The 25,592-nt window shown below is 48.6% G+C and overlaps 2 protein-coding genes across 3 annotated transcripts in view; one reads left to right on the plus strand and one right to left on the minus strand.

Annotated features, from left to right (window-relative positions):
• Positions 1 to 1,724: 1,724 nt before the first annotated feature.
• Positions 1,725 to 16,504, plus strand: HTR6 (5-hydroxytryptamine receptor 6). Its single transcript, XM_053401941.1, has 3 exons — positions 1,725 to 3,132; positions 15,476 to 15,634; positions 16,106 to 16,504. Exons 1-3 carry the CDS (start codon positions 2,401 to 2,403, stop codon positions 16,502 to 16,504), a joined length of 1,290 nt encoding a protein of 429 aa, XP_053257916.1. The 5' UTR covers positions 1,725 to 2,400.
• A 3,956-nt stretch (positions 16,505 to 20,460) lies between these two features.
• TMCO4 (transmembrane and coiled-coil domains 4) overlaps positions 20,461 to 25,592 on the minus strand; it is a 44,147-nt gene continuing 39,015 nt past the window's right edge. For both annotated transcript variants that reach the window (XM_053401020.1, XM_053401019.1), the window contains exons 13-14: positions 25,292 to 25,409; positions 20,461 to 20,911 (exon numbers count right to left, since the gene is read on the minus strand). In XM_053401020.1, coding sequence (XP_053256995.1) covers positions 20,483 to 20,911; positions 25,292 to 25,409 — 547 coding nt within the window. In that variant the 3' untranslated portion in view covers positions 20,461 to 20,482. The remainder of the gene's footprint in view (positions 20,912 to 25,291; positions 25,410 to 25,592) is intronic.

Genomic DNA, 25,592 nt, shown 5'->3' on the forward strand with positions numbered 1-25,592 from the left:
AAAGGGCTATCGGCGACTACTAGCCAAGTTGGCTATGCTCTGCCTCTACAGTCAGAGGCAAGGATGCTTCTGAATATCCGTTGTGGGAAACTGCAGTGGGGAAGGATGAGCTTGTGCTCAAATCCAATGGGGCACCAATGGATTCAAACCGCAAGAAAGGAGAGTCCAACTAAACATTAGGAAGAACTTTCTGAGAGCAAGAGCTGTTTGACAAGGGAAAGCCGAGGGAAGGGTGGGATAGCCTTCTGCCATATGCCAGGGATTCTTAATTTTTTAAAATAATAATAATAATAATAATTTTTATTAAGTTTTCCATATTTATCATATCACATTCTATTGCATAACTCTGTAACCTGAAACCTTGCTCATACTGAGCAACAACCTTCTTCCCTCCCTCTTTCTGACTTCCAGATATCTTTACTAGATTCTTAGCATTTCTATAACCACTTTTTAAACTTCTATCTTATTTTTGTACTTCACCTCATTATATAATAATAATAATAATAATAATAATAATAATAATAATAATAATAATTTATTTATACCCCACCCTCCCCAGCCAAGGCCAGGCTCAGGGCAGCTAACAAGCAATAATAAAAACATGTTGAATAAATACAACTTAAAAACAAGATTAAAATACAACAATTAAAATACTGAAACATTAAAATATTAAAATGCAGCCTCATCACAGGAGGAGAAAGGAAAAAGAAAAAAGAAAGAGGGGGAGGGAATCAAATTGGCTCCAAGCCAAAGGCCAGGCAGAACAACTCTATCTTACAGGCCCTGCAGAAAGAAATCAGATCCTGCAGGGCCCTGGTCTCACGAGGCAGAGCGTTCCACCAGGCTGGAGCCAGTGTTGAGAAGGCCCTGGGCTCTGGTGGAAGCTAATCTGACTTCCTCAGGGCCTGGGACCTCTAGGGTGTTGCTGTTTATGGACCTTGAGGCTCTCTGTGGGGCATACCAGGAGAGGCGGTCCCGTAGGTACGAGGGTCCTAGGCCGTGAAGGGATTTAAAAGTCAAAACCAGCACCTTCAATCTGGCCCTGTACTCCACCGGGAGCCAGTGCAGCTGGAAAAGCACTGGGTGAATATGCTCCCATGGCATAAATATGTAAATCAGTTTCTTATATTCACATTACAAAACGTTTCAACTTAAACCTACAAACATTTTCAGATGTTTACAATGCTCTTTCATATATAATACAAATTTGCTCCAGTCCTTTTGAAACAGTTCGTTGTACTGATTCCGGGATCTTCCCAGTCAGCTTTGCCAATTCTACGTATTCCACCATCTTACTCCGCCATTCTTCCAATGTTGGAATTTCCTGCTGCTTCCATTTCTGCGCCAGAAGTATCCTTGCAGCCATTGTGGCATACCTAAACAAATTTACACCTTTTTTTTGGAATATCCTCTCCAACTAAACCTAAAAGAAATGCCTCTGGTATTTTGTTAAAATCTGCCAGGGATTCTTCAGATGTTATTCCCGCATTGCAGGGGGTAGGACTAGATGATCCTTTGGGGTGGGGGGTCCCTTCCATTTCTGGTTGGCCACTGTCAGAACAGGATGTCGGACAAGGTAGGCCATAGGCCTGATCCAGCAAACTACCGTTATGTTCCCTGCTTCTACGAATATTCCAAGGGAATGACTCCAGGATTCTGAAGAGTTTGGAAAATGTTAACAATTGTGCTTTGGTTTTTTTAAAACAACAATAACAACCCAGTAACTGTTTCGACGCTGCATTGGGCGATAGGAGCCTTAACTGCCCATGAAGGGAAATAAACTCTGCCACACACACAAGTTGGCATGTGGTTCTTGAAAACACCAGCTGCACACTCAGTGCTTCCTTCCCTCCCCACACCCAGCCGAATCTTCGGGGTGAGAAAATTCACATCCTTTGTAGCAACGGAGCAGAGCTTTTGCAAGAGAGAGCGAGAGATAGATGCAGGAGTGGTGGAGAGGCATCGGCGGTGCTACCAGCCAGCCGCATTCACGGCAGTGGGGAGAAGAGAGAGCGTGCCTCCTTTTCGTTTTCTTCCGCACGCCAGGAGAAGATCTGCAGGGAGCAAAAGTGGGGAGCCGTGGGGGTGGCAGAGAGCGCTTGGAGGATTGTGGCTTCTGCTGCTCCCCCCTCCGACTTCCCCAGTTCGCCTCTTGATGGCTCGGAGGCTGCCGACTGATTGATGGGGGTCTCCCTCCTCGCGGAGGAAAGCTGTGCAGCTCTGGCTCCCGGCAAAGAGTGGGAGGAAGGAGAGAGGAGGAGGAGAGAAGGAAGGAAAGAGCGAAAAGGGCACCGAATCCGTTCGCATCCTCCGAATGGCGAGCTCTCAGTGATGATCACCTAGCGCCGGTGTTCGGCCGAGCCGCAACCCCCCCTTCCGCCACGCTCTCCTGTCTTGTCAATGGAAGGGGAGCTGGGGGGCAGCAATGCCAGCGCGGCCGGTGGGGAATATTCCGCGCCGAGCGGCAGCGCTTGGACGGTTGCCTTCCTCGCCTTCATCGTCCTCTTGACCATGCTGGGCAACTTCTCCCTCATTCTGCTGATCTTCACCCAGCGGGCGCTCCGCAACACCTCCAATTACTTCCTGGTGTCTCTCTTCATGTCCGACCTGATGGTGGGCTCAGTGGTGATGCCGCCGGCGCTGCTGAACCAGCACTACGGCCGCTGGGTGCTGGACGGCGCCTTCTGCTCCATCTGGTTCGCCTTTGACGTGATGTGCACCAGCGCCTCCATCCTCAACCTGTGCGTCATCAGCCTCGACCGCTACCTGCTCATCATCTCCCCGCTCAGGTACAAGCTGAGGATGACGTCCTGCAGGGCTGTGCTGCTCATCCTGGCCACCTGGACCTTAGCCGCCCTGGTCTCCTTCCTGCCCATCGAGATGGGCTGGCACAAGATGGAGTTCGGCCCGCGTCCCTTCAACGCTACCCTCCAGGCCGAAGAAGAGGGGCAGTGCCGTGTGGCGGTCAGCCTGCCCTACGCCCTCATTGCCTCGGGTCTGACCTTCTTCCTCCCGTCCGTCGCCATCCTCTTCACCTACTGCCGCATCCTGCTCGCTGCTCGGAAGCAGGCGCTGCAGGTGGCCTCTCTTACCAACAACGTGTCCGTTGCAGCCGACGAACCCACGCAACAGGTAGGTCCACATTGCTCCATGTTTCTAACTAGTTTCTGACAGGCATCAGGGCTCTGGGCCTGTTCCGAGGCCCAGCTGTTGTCTGTACAGTCATACCTCATGTTACGTCCGCTTCATGTTACGTTCTTTCAGAGAAAACTCAAGAGAAGGTCACACAGCTGTGCTGTCTGAGGACTCCCCTCCCAGAGTCCTAAGAAGAGCTTGCTGGACCAAGCCAAGGACCCATCTAGTTCAGCATCCCGCAAATAGGATTCGAACACAAGAGTATTATCTCCCTCTGTGGTTTCCAGAAACTAGAATCCAGAAGCGTTACTGCCTCTGACTGTGGATAGCCATCCACTGACAGCCATCTCCTCCATGAATTTGTCCAATTCTGTTTTAGGGCAATCCAAGTTGGTGGCCATCACTGCCTCCTGTAGCAGGGAGTTCCATAGGTCAACTCTGTGTCGTGTCAAGAAGTCCTTTCTTTTTATCACTCCTGAATCTGCCAACCTTCGGCTTCATTGGATATCCGCAACTTCTAATCCAAAAGAGAGAAGTAGGAAAACTTTTCTCTACTCCTGCCATGAGTAGTTTTATAAACTTTTATCATGTCACCTGAAGCCACAGATGCTGGAAGGAAGCGCCTACTATCGATAGGCAAACCTGCCCATTTCAGTCTTTCTCTGTTCCTTGACTTCCCAATCTTAAGCTCACTTTGTAGCAAAAAATAATAAAGTTCTTGTGAAAGTTCACCAGCTTTTCAGAACAATCTCTCCTGACAGACTCACGAGTGTACGCACTTTCCCCTAACGGACATATTCTTTGCAGAGCGATCTTCCCTGGCAGAACACACTTTTCCTAATTATTTTCACAAATGGGTGCCTTTTGCGTGCGTGATTTAATGTGATATATGCATTTTTTATATATATTAAGCATTACTTGGGTGGTGAAACATGTTGCAAAATTCGGAGAAGTGTGAATTTTTATGGATGGCCGAGTTCCATTTTGCAGATTTTAAAGCAAAGTGTGAAATAGATAGATTCTCCTTTAAATGTCAACTGAATTTAATTCCCCCCTGGCCATTTCCCTCTATTGGTGCAAGGCCTCCCCTGGTGTGGACATGGGGGACACTCTCCCACCCCCAGTAGTCTTCTCCACTGCCTCAGGCAATGCAATTTCTTAGGCCGGTCTGCCCAGAGCAAGAAAGATTCATCCAATCCCCCTATTGTATTATCTGCGCTGAGAGTGATAAATCATCCTGCCAGGGACACATCAAAACGAGCAGCTCATTGTTTGGGGTTTTTGTCACCTTCCAATCAGCCACTATCACACCATGACAACCAGCATAACTGGTTCGTTCAAGGGGGCTGAGCCTCAGAGGAGTCTGCCCATTGCCTCCCTGTATGAGTCGCCCCTGCAAACCTGAAACCCCAGGAGCTGCTGCCAGTCAGTGTAGACAGTACTGAGCTAGATAGACAAGGGTCTGGCTCAGTGGAAGGCCGTTTCCTATGTTCCTCTGTCCTCCCAACATCTCACTGTAAGTGGTTTAAAAAGGTAAAGGGACCCCTGACCATTAGGTCCAGTCATGGCCGACTCTGGGGTTGCGCCGCTCATCTCGCTTTATTGGCTGAGGGAGCCGGCGTACAGCTTCCGGGTCATGTGGCCAGCATGACTAAACCGCTTCTGGCGAACCAGAGCAGCGCACGGAAACGCCGTTTACCTTCCCGCTGGAGCGGTACCTATTTATCTACTTGCACTTTGACGTGCTTTCGAACTGCTAGGTGGGCAGGAGCAGGGACCGAGGAACGGGAGCTCACCCCGTTGTGGGGATTCGAACCGCCGACCTTCTGATCAGCAAGTCCTAGGCTCTGTGGTTTAACCCACAGCGCCACCTGCGTCCCTTGTAAGTGGTTTACAATTGTTAATATTAATATTGTTGTCAACTGCCCTGAGACCTGAGGGTGAAAGCAGGTAATAAATCGTAGTCATCACTCCCCAGTATTTGCCACCTGAGGCAGCCACCCCAAACCACTTAATGATAGGGCCGGCTTGGTGCTTTGTGTGATATCTCCTGCAAGGAAAACATCTTCCCGCTCAGGAATCTGGCAATTTATGCAGGAACCTGGAACCAGCTTAAGAGCAAGATTACTGGAACTTTCTCTTTTTGGTGGTGGCGGTGTTTGGAATCAGCCAGGCTTCTTCTTCGGAAGTCCTGTCAGAAGACAGGTGATAACACCACAAATCTGGTGTGACTTGCTAGTTAACGGCTCAGTTTCCTGCTCGCAGTGGGTGCTGTGTTTTCCCCAGATAAGGCCAATTCCTTTCATCTACCTCCTCCTCTATTTCTCTCCCCGTCGCTGCTTTTGGGTGGCTTTTGTGGGGAAGAGACAATCTCATTATAGAGAGAATGAAGTGTTCTTTGACTAACTTTGGAACGGTTTTTACAACAAAGCTTCTCCCAAAAATCAGCCTTTTGTGAGGGGTTTATTTGTAGCTGCTGGTGGTAGAGACACTTTCCCAAGCTTAGAATCCCACATCTGCTAAGGAACTCAGAGAACATCTAGACCAACCCCCGGTTCAAAGTAGGGTGCAACTCCTGAAGCATCCATTGGCTGTTGGTGCCCATTGGGGCTGGTGGGGAAGAAGGCAAGGAGCCCCACAGCAGGTGGAACCAGAGCCACTGATTGGCTGAGGCAGAGCTAATGAACGGCAGAGACAACTCATGACAGTTTTTATCCCATCTTCCGCCTCCCTGTTGAGGTCTACAAGGAGCAACACTGAGACCGTGGAGGAGGAGGATGACAGGCGTGGCCTTTGAATGAGAACCTCCCCAGCTTGTTATTTCCTTTTAATACTTTAAAATTGTCAACAGACTAGAGGGCCTTGGCAGAAAGGCAGTCTAGGAATGCATGCATGAATCCATCAATGAATTGGTCAATCAATTACTCTACACTTCTTGAAACGGGTGCACAAACCGAAACCCAGCTGAAAACCTTTGAACATCAGACATCTCCAAATTCGGCAATGCCATTCTCCAATCAGAAATGAGTCTGCCAGTGGTAAAGTTGTGCATATTCTTCTGCAAATGGGGACCCTCGTCCCCAAGTGTGATTTCAGGGGGGAATTGTTTGCACACACAGAAAAAGTCTAGTTCAGGAGAAATGGACACTAGATGGAATTAAAAATGAAGAACTGAAGCGATGCAGTAATGAGGCAGGCTGAATTTCAGCGCAGAAAATTGAGGAACAGAAAGAAACTGAAATTGATTATGTTCACCAGCCCCTAGCAGCTGAGAGTTGGAAAGGGCAAGCAAAATGAAGCCTTCAATAGTCCCCTCCTCCTCTATGAATCTGCCCAATCCTCTTTGAAATCCGTCTAGGTTTGTGGCCATCACTGCCTTCTGTGGGAGAGAGTTCCACAGGCTAACACTGCACTGGGTGAAAAGGGGCTTTTAAAAATCCTCTTCCTGAATCGTCCAACATTCAGCTTCCACCAGTTTGCAGTGTTACAAGGCAGAAGAACTGTTCTCCATGTCATGTGGAATTTTATAAAGGTCTACCATGCAGGCTCTCACTCATCTTTCCTCTAAACTGAAAAGTCCCAAACACTGCAACCTTTTATAGAATCATAGAATCGTAGAGTTGGAACAGACCCTGAGGATCATCTAGTTCAACCCCCTGCAATGCCGGAATCTCAGCTAAAGCATCCACGACAGAGGGCCAGCCAACCTCTACCTAAAAACCACTTTCCGAGGGCGTCCGTTCCACTGTCTTCATAGGGGAGTCGCTTCACCCCCTGATCATTCTGCTTGCCCTTTACGTGACGCACACTAATTCCTCCTTATATACTTATATAAGCAGATAAGAAACAGGGGAAGTTGCTTTATTCTGAGTCAGGACACTTGGTCCACCTAGCTCAGCACTGCCTCCACTGACTGCCAGGATCTCTCCAGGGTTTCAGACAGGGGTCTGTTCCAGTCCTACCTGGAGATTCCAGGGATTCAACTTGGGTTGCTATGCAAGCAAATTGAGGAATGCACATTTCTGTTTTGTTTATATCCCGCCCTCCCCAGCCGAAGCTGGGCTCAGGGCGGCTAACAACAATAAAATAATACAACATTCTAAAATCATTTCATTATAAAATTAATTCAAATCAAATTGATGGCAACCATTGGGCTAGAGTTCTGTGAAGATTGCCAAAGGAGGGAGTCAGGCTGTGCCCTGGCCAAAGGCCTGGTGGAACAGCTCTGTCTTGCAGGCCCTGCGGAAAGATGTCAAGTCCCGCAGGGCCCTTGTCTCTTGTGACAGAGCGTTCCACCAGATCGGAGCCACAGCCGAAAAAGCCCTGGCTCTGGTTGAGGCTAGCCTAACCTCTCTTTGGCCTGGGACCTTCAGGATGTTTTTGTTTGAAGATCGTAAGTTCCTCCGTGGGACATACCAGGAGAGGCGGTCCCGTAGGTACAAGGGTCCTAGGCCGTATAGGGCTTTAAAGGTTAAAACCAGCACCTTAAAGCTGATCCCGTACTCCACCAAGAGCCAGTGCAGCTGGTATAGCACCGGGTGAATGTGATCTCGCAGCGAAGACCTCGTAACGAGTTTGGGGAGAGAAATCTCACCCTTTTCTCACGCTCTCTTTGTCTCTGACTCTTTTGTTCTCTCCTGAAGAAGATAGCTGAAGCCTCCGAAACGAAAACAGTGGAGGAGGAGGAAATCTGTCAGGCTCGTTGTCGGAGAATATTGAGGAGCTGCTGCTCATCATGCAAAGCGGGGCGGGGAGCGGGGGGGGGGAGAAGCTACTCCGGTCCCCCCCGCAACCCAGTGCCATGTGTGAGTGGGCAGCAAGCAGCCGCTGTGCAGGGAAGACAGAGAGCAGGCAAGGGACATGGAGCAGTGACTCCAAAAGCTCGTTTCCTACGCTCCAACTGTCCCTGTTTACCGAGGGCAACGGCTGAGCACAGCACGTGCCTTTTATAAAATGGAGATGACACAAAAGGAGGAGGCAGGAACGAAGCCCAAAGGTTACTAGTCCTCAAGATTTCTGAATGGAACCTCCAGGGTCAGAGGCAGCCTACCTCTCTGGGGCTTATCACTGGGGCATTTTGTTGGCCTTTGTTGGGACAGGGTTCTGGATTAGATGGGCTTTTGGCATGATCCATTATTTTATTAGAAAATTTATTTTTTAATAATAATTGCTGTCCTTCCGCCAGCAGATGAAGATGGTTTTATTCCAACAGGGCTGTTCTGTCTTTATCACTTGTATTTTAAAATTTGCTTTTTATGTTGTTTTAGTTTGATTAGAATTCAATTACCTTTTAACGATCGCTTTTTATGTTGTTTTCGACTTTTTGCATTTTATCTGTGTCGGTTCGATTTGTGTGTAAGCTGCCTTCTGGAGGAAGAGGGGGAATATTAATATTAATATTAATATTAATTATAGTTACAATACATTGCCTGCCTTTCATCTTAAGGTCCCGGGGTCAGTTGCGACAAGTACAATCAAACAATTAAAATGCAACCTTAAAAAGATTTTAGAACAACTTTTCATTAGGGCGTGCGACTGTCTGTCATGAGTGCAGGATGCTGGACTGATCCAACAGAACTCTGTTTTCGTTTATACTGTACGGAGGCCCTTAAGCAGGTTCAGCTGAGGGGCAGGAAATGAATTCGAGGGAGAGCGAACAAAGCAGCATGCAGAGACACAACGAGCAATTCCAGACTTAATGGCTCGCGGGTGAACATGGCAGCTGCTCCTATCAGAAAGCATCAGGGTCTGAGCCATTGAATGTGTTACTTATTTATTTATTTGTTTGTTGTATTTACACTTGCCCTTCCTCCCTAAGAAGCCCAGGCAGGCAGAATAAGATACACAAATCAAAACATTTCAGAACAGATCAAAACCCTCTAAAAACCAATGATGGTTAAAAACATCCACAGGCAAGAGGTTGCCTCTTATGCTATGCTGAAAGAGACTTAGTGTTAGTTGGACAGCACTGAAGTGCACAGTCTGGTGATTTCTTTAACTGTGGCGTGCTAAAGCTGCAATGGGACGTGGGTGGTGCTGTGGGTTAAACCACAGAGCCTAGGACTTGCTGATCAGAAGGTTGGCAGTTGGAATCCCTGCGACGGGGTGAGCTCCTGTTGCTCGGTCCCTGCTCCTGCCAACCTAGCAGTTCGAAAGCACGTCAAAATGCAAGTAGATAAATAGGTACCACTCCAGCGGGAAGGTAAACGGTGTTTCTGTGCGCTGCTCTGGTTCACCAGAAGCGGCTTAGTCATGCTGGCCACATGACCTGGAAGCTGTACGCCGGCTCCCTCGGCCAATAAAGCGAGATGAGCGCCACAACCCCAGAGTCAGCCACGACTGGACCTAATGGTCAGGGGTCCCTTTACCTTTACCTTTAAAGCTGCAATGCTCTGGTTGAAAAAAACAATGCACATTTGGGAGGGAGCCCTGCATTTGCAAGGGGGCAGGGGGGAATGCCCAGATTAATCCGCACCTCTCTGGAAATTAATCTTCACAAGGATGTAAATAAGTAAAACTTGCTAGCCAGCTTAGCCCAGCCAGCTCCAGACTCCCAGGATCCTGCTCTGCTCATGCGTGCCATGTTGGGAAAATCTAATTAACCCCATTGCCAAGTTCAATAAGCACTCCAACTAGCAGGAAATCGGACATGTCAGCAGGGCATTTTTTTGCGGGGGGGGGGTGAAGATTGGCAAACCCTGCGATGAATAACATAATCTTTCTCCCGGCATTTGAGGAAGGTGGGGATCAGATGCATCAGTAAGATGAAAAGCAGCCTCCCTGGCGCCACACTTTTCTAATGCCACCCTCTGACAAATGACTAATGTTCTAGGCAAGCGAGATTTAATTTGCCAAGACCATTTAGTCACTAGCGTGCTTGTTAAGGGGAAATGGAGCTGTTCCCAGGCCTCTCTCTCTCTCTCTCTCTCTCTCTCTCTCTCTCCCTCCTTCTCTGTGTGTGCTGCAGTTCAGCAGATGTGCAAGATCCAACTCTGGGAGCATGGACCCAGCATCCCAAGAATGCCGGCTTGAAATAATAAAACACATGTCAAGGTTCTGGTCCTTACAGGTGCAGAACCTAGCTTCTCAGCTTTCTTTTATCTTCCCCATTTTCCTTTAAGTTCCTTGTCCTCATAGCTTTCCTTCCCTCCCCTCAAAAATAAGAGGCAACAGGCTGCAGACAGCTTTCATTCTCCAGCAACCTCATCTATTGACCCCTTGTGCCCTACAGGAGAATGACAGGCCTAATTACCTTTAAATGTTTTGGAGGCGGAAACTTCAAAAACTTGCCATGTCAGGGCCAGACAGGTTCTCGGCTTAGAAATGCTTTTAGGAGAAAGAAGCAGGGGGATCTTGAATCTGGTATTCCAATTTATCAGTAGGGGATGAGGAAGGAACGGCTTGAATTATTTCCCTTTTGGACAGTGATCAATGCTAGCCGGATACCTGCAGCTTTTACTGCATTGCCATAATTAGCGCAATTCCGCCCCCCCCTTCATTTAAGTAATTGACTCAGCACCTTTGGTAAACAACCTAATTGCTAAGTTCCTCAATAAGTAGCTAATCTCAACTCCAACACCCCATAATTGCCCACCCCATTTATTGCAAACAAACACAAGCTAAAAGGGTCACAATGATGTTTTGCAACTTACAAAGCCGCCATCAAACTTACAAAGCCATCATCAACCCTTCCATTTGGAATAATTGAAAGAACCAGGAGAATTGTGCAGGAAAGGACAGCGAGTGTTGAAAACTACGATCTGAGTTCATAGAATCATAGAATCATAGAGTTGGAAGAGACCACAAGGGCCATCGAGTCCAACCCCCTGCCAAGCAGGAAACACCATCAGAGCACTCCTGACATATGGTTGTCAAGCCTCTGCTTAAAGACCTCCAAAGAAGGAAACTCTACCACACTCCTTGGCAGCAAATTCCACTGTCGAACAGCTCTTACTGTCAGGAAGTTCTTCCTAATGTTTAGGTGGAATCTTCTTTCTTGTAGTTTGGATCCATTGCTCCATGTCCGCTTCTCTGGAGCAGCAGAAAACAACCTTTCTCCCTCCTTTATGTGACATCCTTTTATATATTTGAACATGGCTATCATATCACCCCTTAACCTCCTCTTCTCCAGGCTAAACATGCCCAGCTCCCTTAGCTGGGAGTTGTTTTAATCCATCCTGTTAAATTGCCTCAATGCGACACTCTCTTGCTGGTGGTTAGCTCAAGGGGTCCAAGTCAACCTGATGTTGGATTCCAGCTTCCATCAGCCCCAGCCAGGGATGACCAATGGCCAGGGATGATGAGGACCGCAAACCCACAACACCTGGAGGCTCACAGGTTGCCCACACCTACATGAAGTCGAAGGCAGGTGGAGGTAGGTGGGAGCAGCAAAAGCAAATGATGGTTTAGTTCACTGATGGGCGACCGTTGCTCTTCCAGATACTGTTATCGACTGCAGTTCCCATCAGGCCCAGACACCATGGGCAACAGTCATGGATGATGAGAACTGTAGTTCAGCAACATCCGGAGGAGCACCAATAGAGGAAGACAGCCCTAGTGCTGGAATGTGGACAGAAGAGAGTGACCAAGATGACCAAGAGCCTGGAAATAAGCCTGATGAAGAACAGTTGAGGGAGCTGAGTATGTTTGCCTGGAAAAGAGAAGACTGAGAGGTGATTGGAGGCTTGTCATGTGGAGGATGGAGCAATCTTGTTTCCCCTTGCTCTGGAGGGTAGGACCTGAACCAATGGATTCAAGTTACAAGTAAGGAGATTCTGACTAAACATCATGAAGATCTTTCTGAGGGTCGAAGCTGTACGACCGTGGAACAGACTCCCACAAGAGCTTTTTCCTTGGAGGTTTTTAAGCAGAGGTTGGATGGCTATCTGTCATGGATGCTTTAGTTGGTATCCCTGCAGTGCAGCAGATTGGACTAGAAGACCTAACTCTACAATTCTACGATTCTCTGTTTGTGAATGCTGTTATAGGCCACTGATAGCAATAGACAACATCTTTGCTGCAGGGATAAAAGAGGGACTTCACTTCTCCTCTGCTTCCCAGGACAGGGAAAGAGAAAAGGGAGATGGGTCCTTCACCTCTGCCTGCCATCATTCACTAGTCTAGTCCTCAAGACAACAAGGAAACTCTTGGTCGGTCTCTTCTAGATAGCAATGGAGGCATTTCAGCACCACGGACAGTGGCCACTGCACCAACAGGGAGGGGACGTTGACTGGCAAATCCTTTTAGCCTCAGCCCATCAAAGGGTTTTGAGATGGTTAATGATCTCCCTTTAACAAAGCTTTTAAAATACCCCTGCATCTTACTCAAATCTCTAAGGCAGAGCCTAGTTTAGATGGTGACAGTCAGTCAGAGACCCCTATAATTTAAGCCACTGGGAGGCTACCAACCATGGTGGAAGGAAACGATACCTTAAAGGTTACAGCAGCAAAAAAAATCCCCCAACAGTTATAATCCTAAATTGTGCTGCTGCCCTTAGTTCTCAGATTATAAACATGCTCTCACAGAGGAAAACTGAATCCCCACCAATCAAGCTTTCATTGGTTTGTTTAGCAACAAGAGCTCATGGCTCTTCATAAGTAAACCTCTCCCCATATGCAGATTCTGCCCTGGGAAAATTGGAACCCAGCTCTTGGAACTCCTTCCAGAAATGAAAAAAACTGTTGCACATCATTTGCAACACCCACCTAGTATATGACTGGCTGCTTTGCGCCAGGCAGTGAATCACAATGCAGGTTTGAGATTCCTGGCCTGCCTTGTGATGCGGACTCAAGCTCAGAGCAGGAGACACTAAGGAACGTACATAACAGGACCAGTATGCTATGTTCTAGAGCTAAGTCCACAGGATGCCAACATTCACTTACTGCCAGGTGTTTTTCAGATGCCATAGTCTATACCGACTAAGCAAGGGTCATTACAGCAAATCCCTGCAAGCCTCTACACACTGAGGATGGCAGAATCTCCGTTCAAACGGCCACACACTTTGTTGCTGGGCAACAGCCCTTGGTGACATGGAATGGACGGCCACCGTGCCAAGATTCTAGGAGAGACAGTGTGTCATAGTAGACTGGGACCTGGGAAAGCAGGGTTAAAAGCCCCACTCAGCCAGGAGACTCCCTGGGTGACCTCGGGCTAGTCTCTCACTTTCAGCCTAACTGGCCTCACCAGATTCTTGTGAGGAAGAGGAGAAATATGGACATTACCTTGAGAGAAAGGCAGGATATACATGCCATAAACAGATCCATAAACCACCAGTTGTGAAAAGCTGACCCATACCAGCTACACGGTATTTCTTCCACAGGATTTTGTACTTGATAGTCCCCTATGCTAGACTGAGAATATCCCTTCCAATTTGCCTGCATTTAGACACAGCCACAAGATTGAAAGTGAAGTAAATTTGGGTTCAAGCAAGACCAGAGGCTTAATGGCTTTACTGAGGCCTCAGGAACAGACTGGGGAAACAGGGGAAAGGGTCTCCTCTGCAACAAATAATTTTGATTTCCTCTTACAAGCAGACTCCCAGTGTGCAATAGCAACAAGATAAAAGAAAGTACTTCTCCACACAAGCATGTAGTTAAACTATGGAACTCACACCTGCAGGAGGCAGCGACAGCCACTAACTTGGTTGCATTAAAAAGGGGAGAGGACAATTTCTTGGATTCTTGTCAATGACAGTGTGTGTGTGTGTGTGTGTGTGTGTGTGTGTGTGTTCCTTACATTCTGTATTCACTAAGTAAAGTATTAATGTTCTGGACCATGGAGATGAAGAAACACATCCCTAAATTGTGCCTCTAGGCACACTAAAATAAAAACTTTAATTTGCAAAACAAAATAATATGGAGGAAACAAGTCCTTGGGGTGTTTTTGCATGCTGGATCTCCCCCCCCCCCAAATCAGGGTTTATTTAATTTAGGGATGATGCAGTGATAACAATTGACTACTGGGAGAAAGAAAGAGCCTATGATTTGCCAACTGAAATATTCAAGGCTTGGAAAAAAAGAAAGAAATCTAATTAAGAAGCCTCTGTAATCAATAGCAAAAATCTTGTACTGTAGGGCTGAGCTGAAAGGTATGATGGATTAATTAGATTTCATGAGCCTGGATTGCTTTCTATTGAGGGTAGAGAGTACAATGGAATTGTACAGTTGGAAGGGACCCAAAGAGTCATCTACCCCAACAACGCAGGAATCACTGCTCAAGAATTCTTGACAGAGGACTATCAAATAGCATTATTTAGTGGGAAGAGACTCCAATGAAAATCCTCATTCTTACATACTTTTACATGGCTGTTTATCTGTATATATTATATATGGATGTTTTATGATGGCCTATATCTGTAATAAGGGACGCGGGTGGTGCTGTGGGTTAAACCACAGAGCCTAGGACTTGCTGATCAGAAGGTCGGTGGTTCGAATCCCCACGACGGAGTGAGCTCTCGTTGCTTGGTACCCGCTCCTGCCAACCTAGCAGTTCGAAAGCACCTCAAAGTGCAAGTAGATAAATAGGTACCGCTCCAGCGGGAAGGTAAACGACATTTCTGTGCACTGCTGTGGTTTGCCAGAAGCGGCTTAGTCATGCTGGCCACATGACCTGGAAGCTGTACGCCGGCTCCCTCAGCCAATAAAGCGAGATGAGTGCCGCAACCCCAGAGCCGGCCACGACTGGACCTAATGGTCAGGGGTCCCTTTACCTTTATATTTGTAATGCCCGATAAAGGTTTGGCAAAGTAAGACCATCAAATCACCTCTCAGTCTCCTCTTCTCTTGACTAAACATACCCACTTCCCTCAACCATTCCTCACAAGGCATGGTTTCCAGACCCTTTATCATCTTGGCCACCCTCCTCGACACACATTCCAGCTTGTCAATACTGTATCCTTCTTAAATTGTGGTACAGTCAAACCTCGGTTGTTGAACCTAATCCGTTCCGGAATCCCGTTCGGCTTCTGAAACATTCGACAACAGAGGCGCAGCTTCCGATTGGTTGCAGGAGCTTCCTGCACTCAAGCGGAAGCTGCGTCGGACGTTCGGCTTCCCAAAAACGTTTGGAAACTGGAGCATTTAGTTCTGGGTTTGGGGCGTTCGGGAGTCGAAACGTTTCAAAACGGAGCCATTCGGGAACCAAGGTTTGACTGTGCCCAGAACTGGTACCACTAGGCAACCTAGGATTGCATTAGCCTTTTTTGATGCTGCATCACACTGTTGACTCAAATATAGCTTTTGAGAAGGGGAGCCCTGCTCTAATCTGATCAGGAACGAGGAGCACATTTGTGCATGCGTGCCTCTCTCTTCCTCATGTGCCACCTTCCCTTTTCCCTTCCTAGGTCCACAGAGTTCACAGCCAATCGGCTGCCATGAGCGACACCCGGAAATTCGCCAACAAGCACAGCAAGAGAGCCCTGAAGGCCAGCCTAACTTTGGGCGTCCTTTTGGGGATGTTTTTCGTGGCCTGGCTCCCCTTTTTCGTCTGTAACGTGGCCCAGGTAAGTCCTGGGGTCCAGGAAATCGGCTCAGCTCTATAGAACCATGTCTGGTGGTGGAATCGCTTTCCATGGGCTTGTATTCAGCTCTATGATTCAGTGTGTGATTGGTGTGTTGGGCTAGGACAATCTACAAAAAAAGAAGTGGGTTTGACTCAGTATGGTCTCGATTTTTATCGTTTCGTTAACAATAGTACAGTTATTTCCCTTCTGTCTCAGCCACAGTGACCACAATGGAGAAATTCCCTTAGCGCTTTAGATTGACGTACATCCCGTGGGTGGGAGATGTATGCGGAATGCAAAAGGTTATCCAAAAAGGCTGTTTTGATGCCTTGCAGACAACTGCATGCAAGACTTAACACCTGCAAGGGAATTTGCTCTTGGGAGACTGCACTTTATGCCTGGCGATGTTTTGCAAGAAAAGAAAAGGAAGTTCCTGTAACATTAACCCTGCATGTTCTTCCTTCCCTCCAGGCAGTCTGCAAGTGCGTGTCGGAGGACTTCTTTGACACCCTGACCTGGCTGGGCTATTGCAACAGCACCATGAACCCAATCATCTACCCGCTCTTCATGCGGGACTTCAAGAGGGCCATGGCAAAGTACCTGCCCTGCTGCCGGGGGGCTTGGGACCGCCGCCCCAGCCCCATCTCGCTCTCCATGAGGAACTCAAACAGCGGCCCCCGGCCCGGCACATCCCTCAAGAATGTCCTGGCGCTCCCGGGGGACACGGACTCGGCCGACTCCGTCACCCAAGTCCATGACGACTGCGGTCAGTGCCTGGGGTCCCTCCCAGCCACGGGGGCCGATTCGGTGACGCTTTTCAACCTGGAGCAGGAGCTCCGTATCCACCATCTGAACACCCCCATGGACTGAGGACGGCCTGTCCGGGCTTCCCAGGTGCCCTAGACATTCGCAAAGGACCTTGTGTGGTTCAACTATGGAACTTGCTCCATAGGAGGCAGGCTTGGCCAATGACTGGGCTGGCTTTAAAAGAGGATTGAACCAATTTGTGAAGGAGGGTAAGGCAGCCGATGGTTATGAGCCACAGTGGCTGTTTTCCGCCTCCACGGTTGGAGGCAGTGATGGTTCTGAAAAGCAGTTGCTGGAAGCCACCGGAGGGGAAGAGTGTGCTCTTGTGCTCAGATCCAACTTGCTGGTTTCTCATGGTGGTTGGCTGCCATGAGAAGAGGAAGCTGGACTAGATGGGCCTCTGTTTTGATCCAGCAGGGCTGCTGTTCTTCAGAGCTCTAGGAAGAAGTATCTGCTGCAGGCAGCCATGGTGTTGAGCCGCAGTGGCAAATGGTCAGATGCTCTCGACTCTGTGTGAGGCACAACAGCTAAGCAGAAGCACGGCAGAATAATGAGGGAACCGTCGAGAGATGGAGCTTTTTGAGGGAGGAGGATATAAAGGAACGGGAGATGCTTCTCTTTCAGCCATATTTTCATGCAGACCTACCAGAGATGGGCTTCTCAAACAAACATGCAAACTGAAATGCAGTGCTCTTTCCAAACTTGCGTCACTCCTGATTTTTGAAGCGTAGTTTCTCTCCAACCAAAGATCGGGCGCACGAGTGTGCAGGCATTAGCGTGAAGTGCATGCAAAAAACCGTGTGTGTTTAGCTAAAGCATACAGGAATGGCATTCCGTTAGGGGAGGCGGCTTGCAAGGAAGCATCCATTAGGAAAAACTGCATTCAAAACCTTTTCTATTGGTGACATGCAATTTTTATAGGAAAAATATGTACTAATCTTCATGCAGACTTTTAAAAAACCCACCAACATATGCAGAAATGGAGCGAATCAAACGTCAGATGGGAAAACTGAGACAAAATGAAATTGACAATCCCTGTTCAAGGATTTATATCGTTGTGTACGTGAACTGGAAATCTGTCTTGGCAGAACAACATATACGCTCCTCTTCTGACACATAAATTGACCCCAGGGTTCTTGATTTGAAAAACAACTCGACTTTATTATTTTTTATTTTATTTATTTATTTTTTTAAGCCAGGTGTGAGGGAGGCCAGTCTGTGTCTGCACCCTCTTAAGAAACCAGTGTCAGTTCTTGTATAGGTGATATAGCTTGAGAGTTCCTTGCAGGGAATCTGAAATTGCTTGCTTGCTTGCTTGCTTCTCTCTCTCTCTCTCTCTCCCTCCCTCCAAGCCCTGCTTCCCCATGATGTGGTTTGCTAACCTTATCTCCTTCAATTTGCATATCTCTATCAATTTTCAGAAACAGCAGAGTGTTCTGTGTTTTAAAAGAAGGAACCCCTAGATCCTGCTAAGAAAAGACCACCTTAATTTCTGTAAAAGGGCCTCCGAGGAGCTCTGTTTCTCCCCAAATTGACTTGCTTGGTCTTACTTGTCTTCTGGCACTTTCTATCGATTTGAGGAGTATGCTGTATAAAGGTTTAAGCCGCCTTTGTATGGAGCCACACAGATTCACCTACAGTTTGTGTATGTGGCAAATCTGGCTGCAGCGTGGAAAGACTCGAGAGATTCCTTCTGGCTGCACCGGTGTGCCTGATTTTACCTCCTCCTGCTTCCCAGGAGAGACTGCATCCCGATCTAGATTGCACCTGTGTACAAATTCTCGCCTTCTGCACAGGTGAAACTGGCCATATAACCTGGGGGTCCGGTCCACTTAAGAATGCAGGAAGCAGATGCACTCATTTTCCGTTGCCCGGTAGGCCACCTGTTTCTCGTGATTCACAAAGCAGAACCGGGACCAACCCTCCTTCTATCCTGGGCCGATGGGAACCAGAATCCCTTTCAACAACGCCCAGTAAAGAGGATTTAAAAACAGCGAGAGGCCTGTTTGGATGACAGCTTTCTCGTGAAATGAAACAAGGCCTAATGGCCAGGCTGGATCTTTCGTGTACGGGTCCGGGGAGAACTGCCTTTGATTGACACTCTAGCTAGGGTGCGAGACCCTGTGACGCATGGGGATATAATCTCAGGTTCATTCCATTGCAGCCTTTTCTTCCAAGAGTGTAAAATGATTCAAGACGTTAATTCGTCTTATTCAAAGCCGTTTATTGTTATTTATTATGCTGACACCTTCACCTTTCTTACATGCGGGGGAGCATTTCCCAGTAACATAATGCCACCCACTGTATCTCTCAGACCCCCAACCTGACCGAGACCTGCTTAGCTTCCTCTGCAAGCTGGCTAAATTCTGTGCCTTCAAACCGTGCCCCTCGGGGGGGGGGGTGTTGCTCATTCTTCCTGAGCAAGGATACCCACAGCTTGAAGGGTCGTGTGAAGCCTGACGGGATAGGCAGGGCCAGCCCCTGCAAAAGGCGGGGTGAAGCAGCTGCCCTGGGCAGTGGAAGCCCCAAGGCAGCACCTTGAAATGGCAGAGATATGGTGCCAATTTCCAGCAAGATGGCATGATCTCAATGGAACCCGCCATCGCCGCCTCTGCTGCTTCGTGCCGCCGCCACGCAACCTAGGTAAGGGATGTTTTGATGGAGGTGGCAGGGCGACTTTCCATTTCGCCTCAAGCAGGGAAACGGGGCACATCACATCAGGAGTTTCCTTAGAGGACTTGCACAGAACTTACCGTATTTTTCGCTCTATAAGACGCACCAGACCATAAGAGGCACCTAGTTTTTGGAGGAGGAAAACAAGAAAAAAAAAATTCTAAATCTCAGAAGCCAGAACAGCAAGAGGGATTGCTGTGCAGTGAAAGCAGCAATGCCTCTTGCTGTTCTGGCTTCTGGGATAGCTGCGCAGCCTGCATTCGCTCCATAAGATGCACACACATTTCCCCTTACTTTTTAGGAGGGAAAAAGTGAGTCTTATAGAGCAAAAAATACGGTACTTACGGAAAAACAAATGGATGTGGTTTGTGCGAGCGAATGTCCGGGGTTGGGTTGGGGTGAAGAAATCACAACTTTTGTCCCTCTCCCCAGCCAACCCCCTGTCCTTTCAACCTCTGCAGTTATAAATAAAAGAGGTATATTTATTTTCTTCTTTCCTATGAGCCTTGTTACGTCTCCAGTGTCCTAGACTGAATCTGGGACTTTCTGCAGGCGCTTTGCCACTGAGCTACGGCTCTTCCTCTAAAAACAGTGCAAGGTTCTAGTCCTCAACATTGTGAATAAAGGGGATGGTCTATGAACCTAGGGAGCTGCCTTATATCACTGCGTCCATCTAGTTCAGTATTATCAACACTGACCAGCAGTGGCTCTCCAGGGTTTTAGGCAGGGGACATCCCACCACTAACCTGGAGATGTCATGGAATAGAGTTGGAAGGGACCCTAACATCCTGCAATGCAGGAATCTCAACTGAAGCATCCATGAGATATGGCCATCCAAACTCTGCTTTAAAATCTCCAATGAAGGAGAGTCCACACCCTCCGAAGGGAGTCCGTTCCACTGTCAAGCAGCTCTTAATGTCAGGCTCCTCAGTCACTGTGCAACGGCCCTCAGGAGAGTTCTGGATTGGCAAAAGGGACAAGCTTCCTCATACAAATGCGGTTATGGAATGTGAGTTACTGCAAGGCACGGCGATGGGCACTGGAAGGATGAGCAGAAATTGAGAACTGTTTGCCATTGTCAAGTAAAGGTGGAAAGCTTCCATCCTCGGGGGCAGGACAGCTACTCACCCACCCGTCCCAGTTACCAAACACTATGGAAAACAACAACCGTGGATGGATTACTTCCATCACTCTCTGCGGCTGGTGTTCTCAGGGCCAGACGACTGCTGCGGAACAGAGAATCCTAGCAGATCGATCTTTGGCTTGCTCCTGCAAAGGCAAGTCTTTGGTGTTCTTTGGAAACTTCAGCAAAGGGCTAATGGGAAGACTCAGTGCAAACCAACCATCACGCTGCGGCGCCTCATTATGTTATCTGAGAGTCAGAGGGGCGCTTGCGGAGCTGGAAAGTTCTTGGGAATGTGAGGAGCTGGTGGGAAAAGGCTCTTCTAGCCCGGCTGCGTCCTGGTCCCTTGCGGCACTAGAGATTTCACCCTGTCCAGAAACCGCCTCTGCTGGTGGCGGGAGGTCATTTGGGCCCGAACTGTGGCTGGAAACCGGCTCCCACACCCAGTGGTCATCACCGTTGACGTCGCCTTCATTGGTACCGCTGGGCCCTTCCTCTCCCACGATGCATTGCTCTTCCTGAGCGTCGCATGGTACCGGCTCCCGGTCCTCCTCAAGCTCAGTGGAGAGAGTGGCGAGGCTACCCTCCTCTTCCAGGCGGCACTGCTTCGTTTTGACACCCACGGCTTTCAGGATCGTGTCCATCTGCTTCATGTAGTCCAGATGGCCGCTCACCTGGAAAGAAACGCAGAGTTTAGGGATACGGGAAGACACCCAGGACTGAGTCTGACCTATTGGTTCCTCTAGCTGAGTGTAGTCCACAATGACCAGCAGAAAGGGCTCTATGGGGTTTCAGGCAGATAATTCTTCCAGCCCTACCTAGACATGCCAGGGGGATTCAGAGAATCCTAGAGCTGGAAGGGTCCCTCAAGGGTCATCTAGCCCAACCCCTGCAATAATAATAATAACAACAACAACAATAATAACAATAACAATAATAATAATACATTTAATTTATATCCCGCCCTCCCCAGCCGAAGCCGGGCTCAGAGCGACTAACAACAGTAAAATGATAAAACATTCTAAAATCATTTCATTATAAAATTAATACAAATCAAATTAATGGCAACTATTCGGCTAGAGTTCTATTACAGAAGAAGAGGGTCAGACTGTGCCTTGGCCAAAGGCCTGGTGGAACAGCTCTGTCCTGCAGGCCCTGCGGAAAGATGTCAAGTCCCGCAGGGCCCTAGTTTCTTGTGACAGAGCGTTCCACCAGATCGGAGCCACAGTCGAAAAAGCCCTGGCTCTGGTTGAGGCCAGCCTAACCTCTCTGTGGCCTGCGACCTTCAAGATGTTTTTGTTTGAAGACCGTAAGTTTCTCTGTGGGACATAGCAGGAGAGACAGTCCCGTAGGTACGAGGGTCCTAGGCCGTATAGGGCTTTGAAGGTTAAAACCAGCACCTTAAACCTGATCCTGTACTCCACCGGGAGCCAGTGCAGCTGGTATAGCACTGGGTGAATGTGATCTCGCAGCGAGGACCCCGTAAGGAGTCTCGCCGCAGCATTCTGCACCCGCTGGAGTTTCTGGGTCAGTCTCAAGGGCAGCCCCACGTAGAGCGAGTTACAATAATCCAGTCTGGAGGTGACCGTCGCGTGGATCACAGTGGCTAGGTCAGGGCGAGAGAGGTAAGGTACCTTCCGCGTACCAAGCAAGTGCTGCGTCACTGAACTACAGCCCTTTACTTAAAAATGAAGCAAGGTCTCTAGTCCCCATGAGGTTGGCTTAAACACATGGAACCGCTTTATCCTGAGTCAGACCTGTTCGTCATCTAGCTCAGTACTGCTGGCACTAACTGGCAGCAGCTCTCGGGGGTTTCAGGAAGGGAGTCTTTGCCCAGCCCTACCTGGAGATGCTGCCGGCGGAGATTTTGAACCCGGGACCTTCTGCAGTAGGTGAAGTAGCTGCTCTGTCACTGAGCCACACCCCTTCCCCAAACAACGCCACCAGTTAGGAACAAAGCTTTAGTGCAGAGGGTCAGGTGCACAGGAGGAGAAAGGATGGAGGAGATTCCCATTGTTAGCCCTGCCTACTATTTGAAGGTCTACTGCTCATGGAAATGGAGGCTCTATATAGCTACGATGTCTAATAGCCTCTGACAACGGACCTATCTGCCTACGCCGCTGAGGTTTTGTCAGGAACACTTTGACATTTGAAGCCACTTAGAACTTGGCACGAACAGCCCGCTGTCGTATTTTTAATCCACATTTTTTTACGAGGCAATCTGCAGCCATATGGCTCAACCGGTCTTTTTCTCTTCCCGGTTTGGGAGAGGTTAGAACTTTTAATTAAAAGGGGCTGTTGAGGGCTTAATGGATGGAGACTCCAGATGTTGGTGGGGATTTTGAGAAGCGGAAGGTAGGAAGGGCGGCCCTGTTCTCCTCTTTAACCCCGTTTGGTTGCTAAGGAGACAGAAATTAAAAATCTGGCAGAGGGATAAAAGAGGAGAAGGATCTAAGGGTGAGAGGAGGGCAGCATTACTCTTGTGGTACTGGGGTGGCGGCGGCAGCTGTAAGACCTCTCTATCTTTCTGCAATATGTAGGCCTGGAAGGAGGCAGGCCCAGAACAGCTAATCATGCAGAGTCACGGCCGCATCTCTGCACGGGTAAACGGTCCAAAATATTCAGTCGTGGGTCACATCCACACATCCACTGAAAGCACATCATTTTCCCCAAAAGAATCCTGGGGACCACAGTCCACCCTTCATGGTGCTATAATAATAATAATAATAATAATAATAATAATAATAATAATAATAATAATAATAATAATAATTTATTATTTATACCGCGCCCATATGGCTGGGTCCCCCAGCCACTCTGGGCTGCTTCCAACAGAACACTAAAATACAATAACCTATTAAAGATTAAAAGCTTCCCTAAACAGGGCTGCCTTCAGATGTCTTCTAAAAGTTTGGTAGTTATTTTTCTCTTTGACATCTGGTGGGAGGGTGTTCCACAAGGAAGGCGCCACTACCGAGAAGGCCCTCTGCCTGGTTCCCTGTAACTTGGCTTCTCGCACCGAGGGAACCGCCAGAAGGCCCTCAGTGCTGGACCTCAGTATATGGGGAGAACGATGGAGGTGGAGACGCTCCTTCAGGTATACTGGACCGAGGCCATTTAGGGCTTTCAAGGTCAGCACCAACACTTTGAATTCTGCTTGGAAACATACTGGGAGCCAATGTAGGTCTTTCAAGACTGGTGTTATGCAGTCTTGGCTGCTGCTCCCAGTCACCAGTCTAGCTGCCGCATTCTGGATTAATTGCAGTTTCTGGGTCACCTTCAAAGGTAGCCCCACATAGAGCGCATTGCAGTAGTCCAAGCGAGAGATAACCAGAGCATGCACCACTCTGGCAAGACAGTCCGTGGGCAGGTAGGGTCTCAGCCTGCGTACCAGATGGCGCTGATAAACAGCTGCCCTGGACACAGAATTGACCTGTGCCTCCATGGACAGCTGTGAGTCCAGAATGACTCCCAGGCTGCGCACCTGGTCCTTCAGGGGCACAGTTTCCCCATTCAGGACCAGGGAGTCTTCCACACCTGCCCGCCTCCTGTCCCCCAAAAACAGTACTTCTGTCTTGTCAGGATTCAACCTCAATCTGTTAGCTGCCATCCATCCTCCCAGCACCTTGAACAGAGTACGGATCCTAGGATTCTTGGGGATGGGGGAGGGAAGCCATGTGATTTAAATGTGCTCGAAATGTATGGAGGGGAATAAAGCATCGCTACGTTTCTATCTGCAGATCGTTTTGGGAGGCGTGGATGATGCAGGTTTGCCAAATCAATTTTCTCCCTTGCTCATACCCAGCTAGTAAGAGTCCCAACCCTCTCAAACACTGAGATTAGCAGAGAGCCCCCCCCCCCGGCAGTTCCTCAGAACCTGGTAGCTGTGACGGCCCGGGAGAGAGCATTTTCTGTGGCAACCCCTGAGCTTATTTTATTTTATTTGGAGCATTTGCGCCCAGCTCTTTGGCTGAGTTGGCTCCCAGTGTGGCTCATGTACAATCAGAAAGTGCAAGCCAGTAGGCTTACAAACTATAGGACACGACACAAAAGAAAAATGGGACAGGGAGGAGAAATCAAACAGGCCACCAACTCTTATTTGGTTGTTCTTCTAATGAGCAGCTGGCACAGTTCAGTGGGAGGTGATGCCTACTGGGGGAGCCAGTCTGTCACAGCAGAGCTGATGCAGAGAGCCTTCTGCTTTCTGTCTTTCCCACCGAACCAGTGGGATGGAATGGCTGCTCCCCAGTGACAGCTGAGGGAGAGGAGGGCTGAACCCCTGAGCCTGCAGAGATGCCTCTGGCAGCTTCGCTATGCAGTTTTTGTCATATGCTCAAGTTGCACCTCTTTATCCTGGCCTCTGACACAGAGGTACAGTATGTTTTCAGAACCCATCCTATTCCTGCAATTGTTTGTTTTGATCTGTTTTTAAAAGCTGCATTTCAAATTGCTGGGACTCTCCCTGGGGCCTTAGGGTGCAGAGCAAGTGATCAATCAAAATATTGTTGCATGCCACCCCAATCTCTGAGAGGTGTGAGATTCCAGCGGTTCCGACCACTTACTCAGGGTTCGGTTTCCTTTGGAATGAGGCACAGCAGAGACTGTTTAGGATACATGCTTTATTTACACATATACAGAACCTGAGCCCACAATGGAGGGGTTCGCAGCATTAACACCCCAAGCGGGCCTTGCTTCCCCCATAGTCACAGCCTCAGATTCCAACAGAAATCAGGCATGACTCTGAGCTGCCCAGCCTGCAGCCTGCCAACTTCCAGCTTCAAGCTCACGCAACTCAACTCAACTCTCAACTTCTGGCCTTTGTCTTTCTATCTAACGATGAGCTGAGGGAGCACAGGGCTCCCATTTGGCATCTGGCACAGAGCCACTTCCTTTGTTACTTTACTGGCTAGTCCAGGAACTGAATCCTTGCTTATATTTTAACACTAGCTGGGTCCAGGAACCAGAAAGGTCTCAAAACACAGCCCTCTGGCTTGGGAGAATTCAGCAGCCGTCACTAACGTTTACTGCCTGCAGGTCTGGAAAGCGTTACTTACGATCGATGAGAGATCCACGTTCACCATTCTCCTGTCGTCCAGGTTAACCGGCTGAAGTCCAGCGACGTTGAGTTGAACAGAGGATGTCCGATAGACATATCTCAGCAGCCAGTCTCCCCTGGGAGGAGAAAAAGGAACCAATACTACTGAACAGCCATATCATTCAACCGACTGAAGCATATAACCAGATGGGCCACCAAACCCAGGGATCGGGTTCCCATGACTCTCCAGGTGCTGCAGCCCCATCATCCTGGAGCACTGCCCATGCTGGCTGGGGCTGATGGAAGTCCAGCTGCACCTG

This window comes from Podarcis raffonei, chromosome 8 (assembly GCF_027172205.1).
Source record: "Podarcis raffonei isolate rPodRaf1 chromosome 8, rPodRaf1.pri, whole genome shotgun sequence".
Lineage (NCBI taxonomy): Eukaryota > Metazoa > Chordata > Lepidosauria > Squamata > Lacertidae > Podarcis > Podarcis raffonei.

What these genes read in the sequence shown, in the direction of transcription:
- HTR6 (XM_053401941.1), top strand. Translation starts at nt 2,401, where the DNA reads ATGGAAGGGGAGCTGGGGGGCAGCAATGCCAGCGCGGCCGGTGGGGAA. An exon ending in CCGACGAACCCACGCAACAG is followed by an intron (nt 3,133 to 15,475) that starts GTAGGTCCACAT and finishes TTCCCTTCCTAG; the next exon opens with GTCCACAGAGTTCACAGCCA. An exon ending in TCGTCTGTAACGTGGCCCAG is followed by an intron (nt 15,635 to 16,105) that starts GTAAGTCCTGGG and finishes CCTTCCCTCCAG; the next exon opens with GCAGTCTGCAAGTGCGTGTC.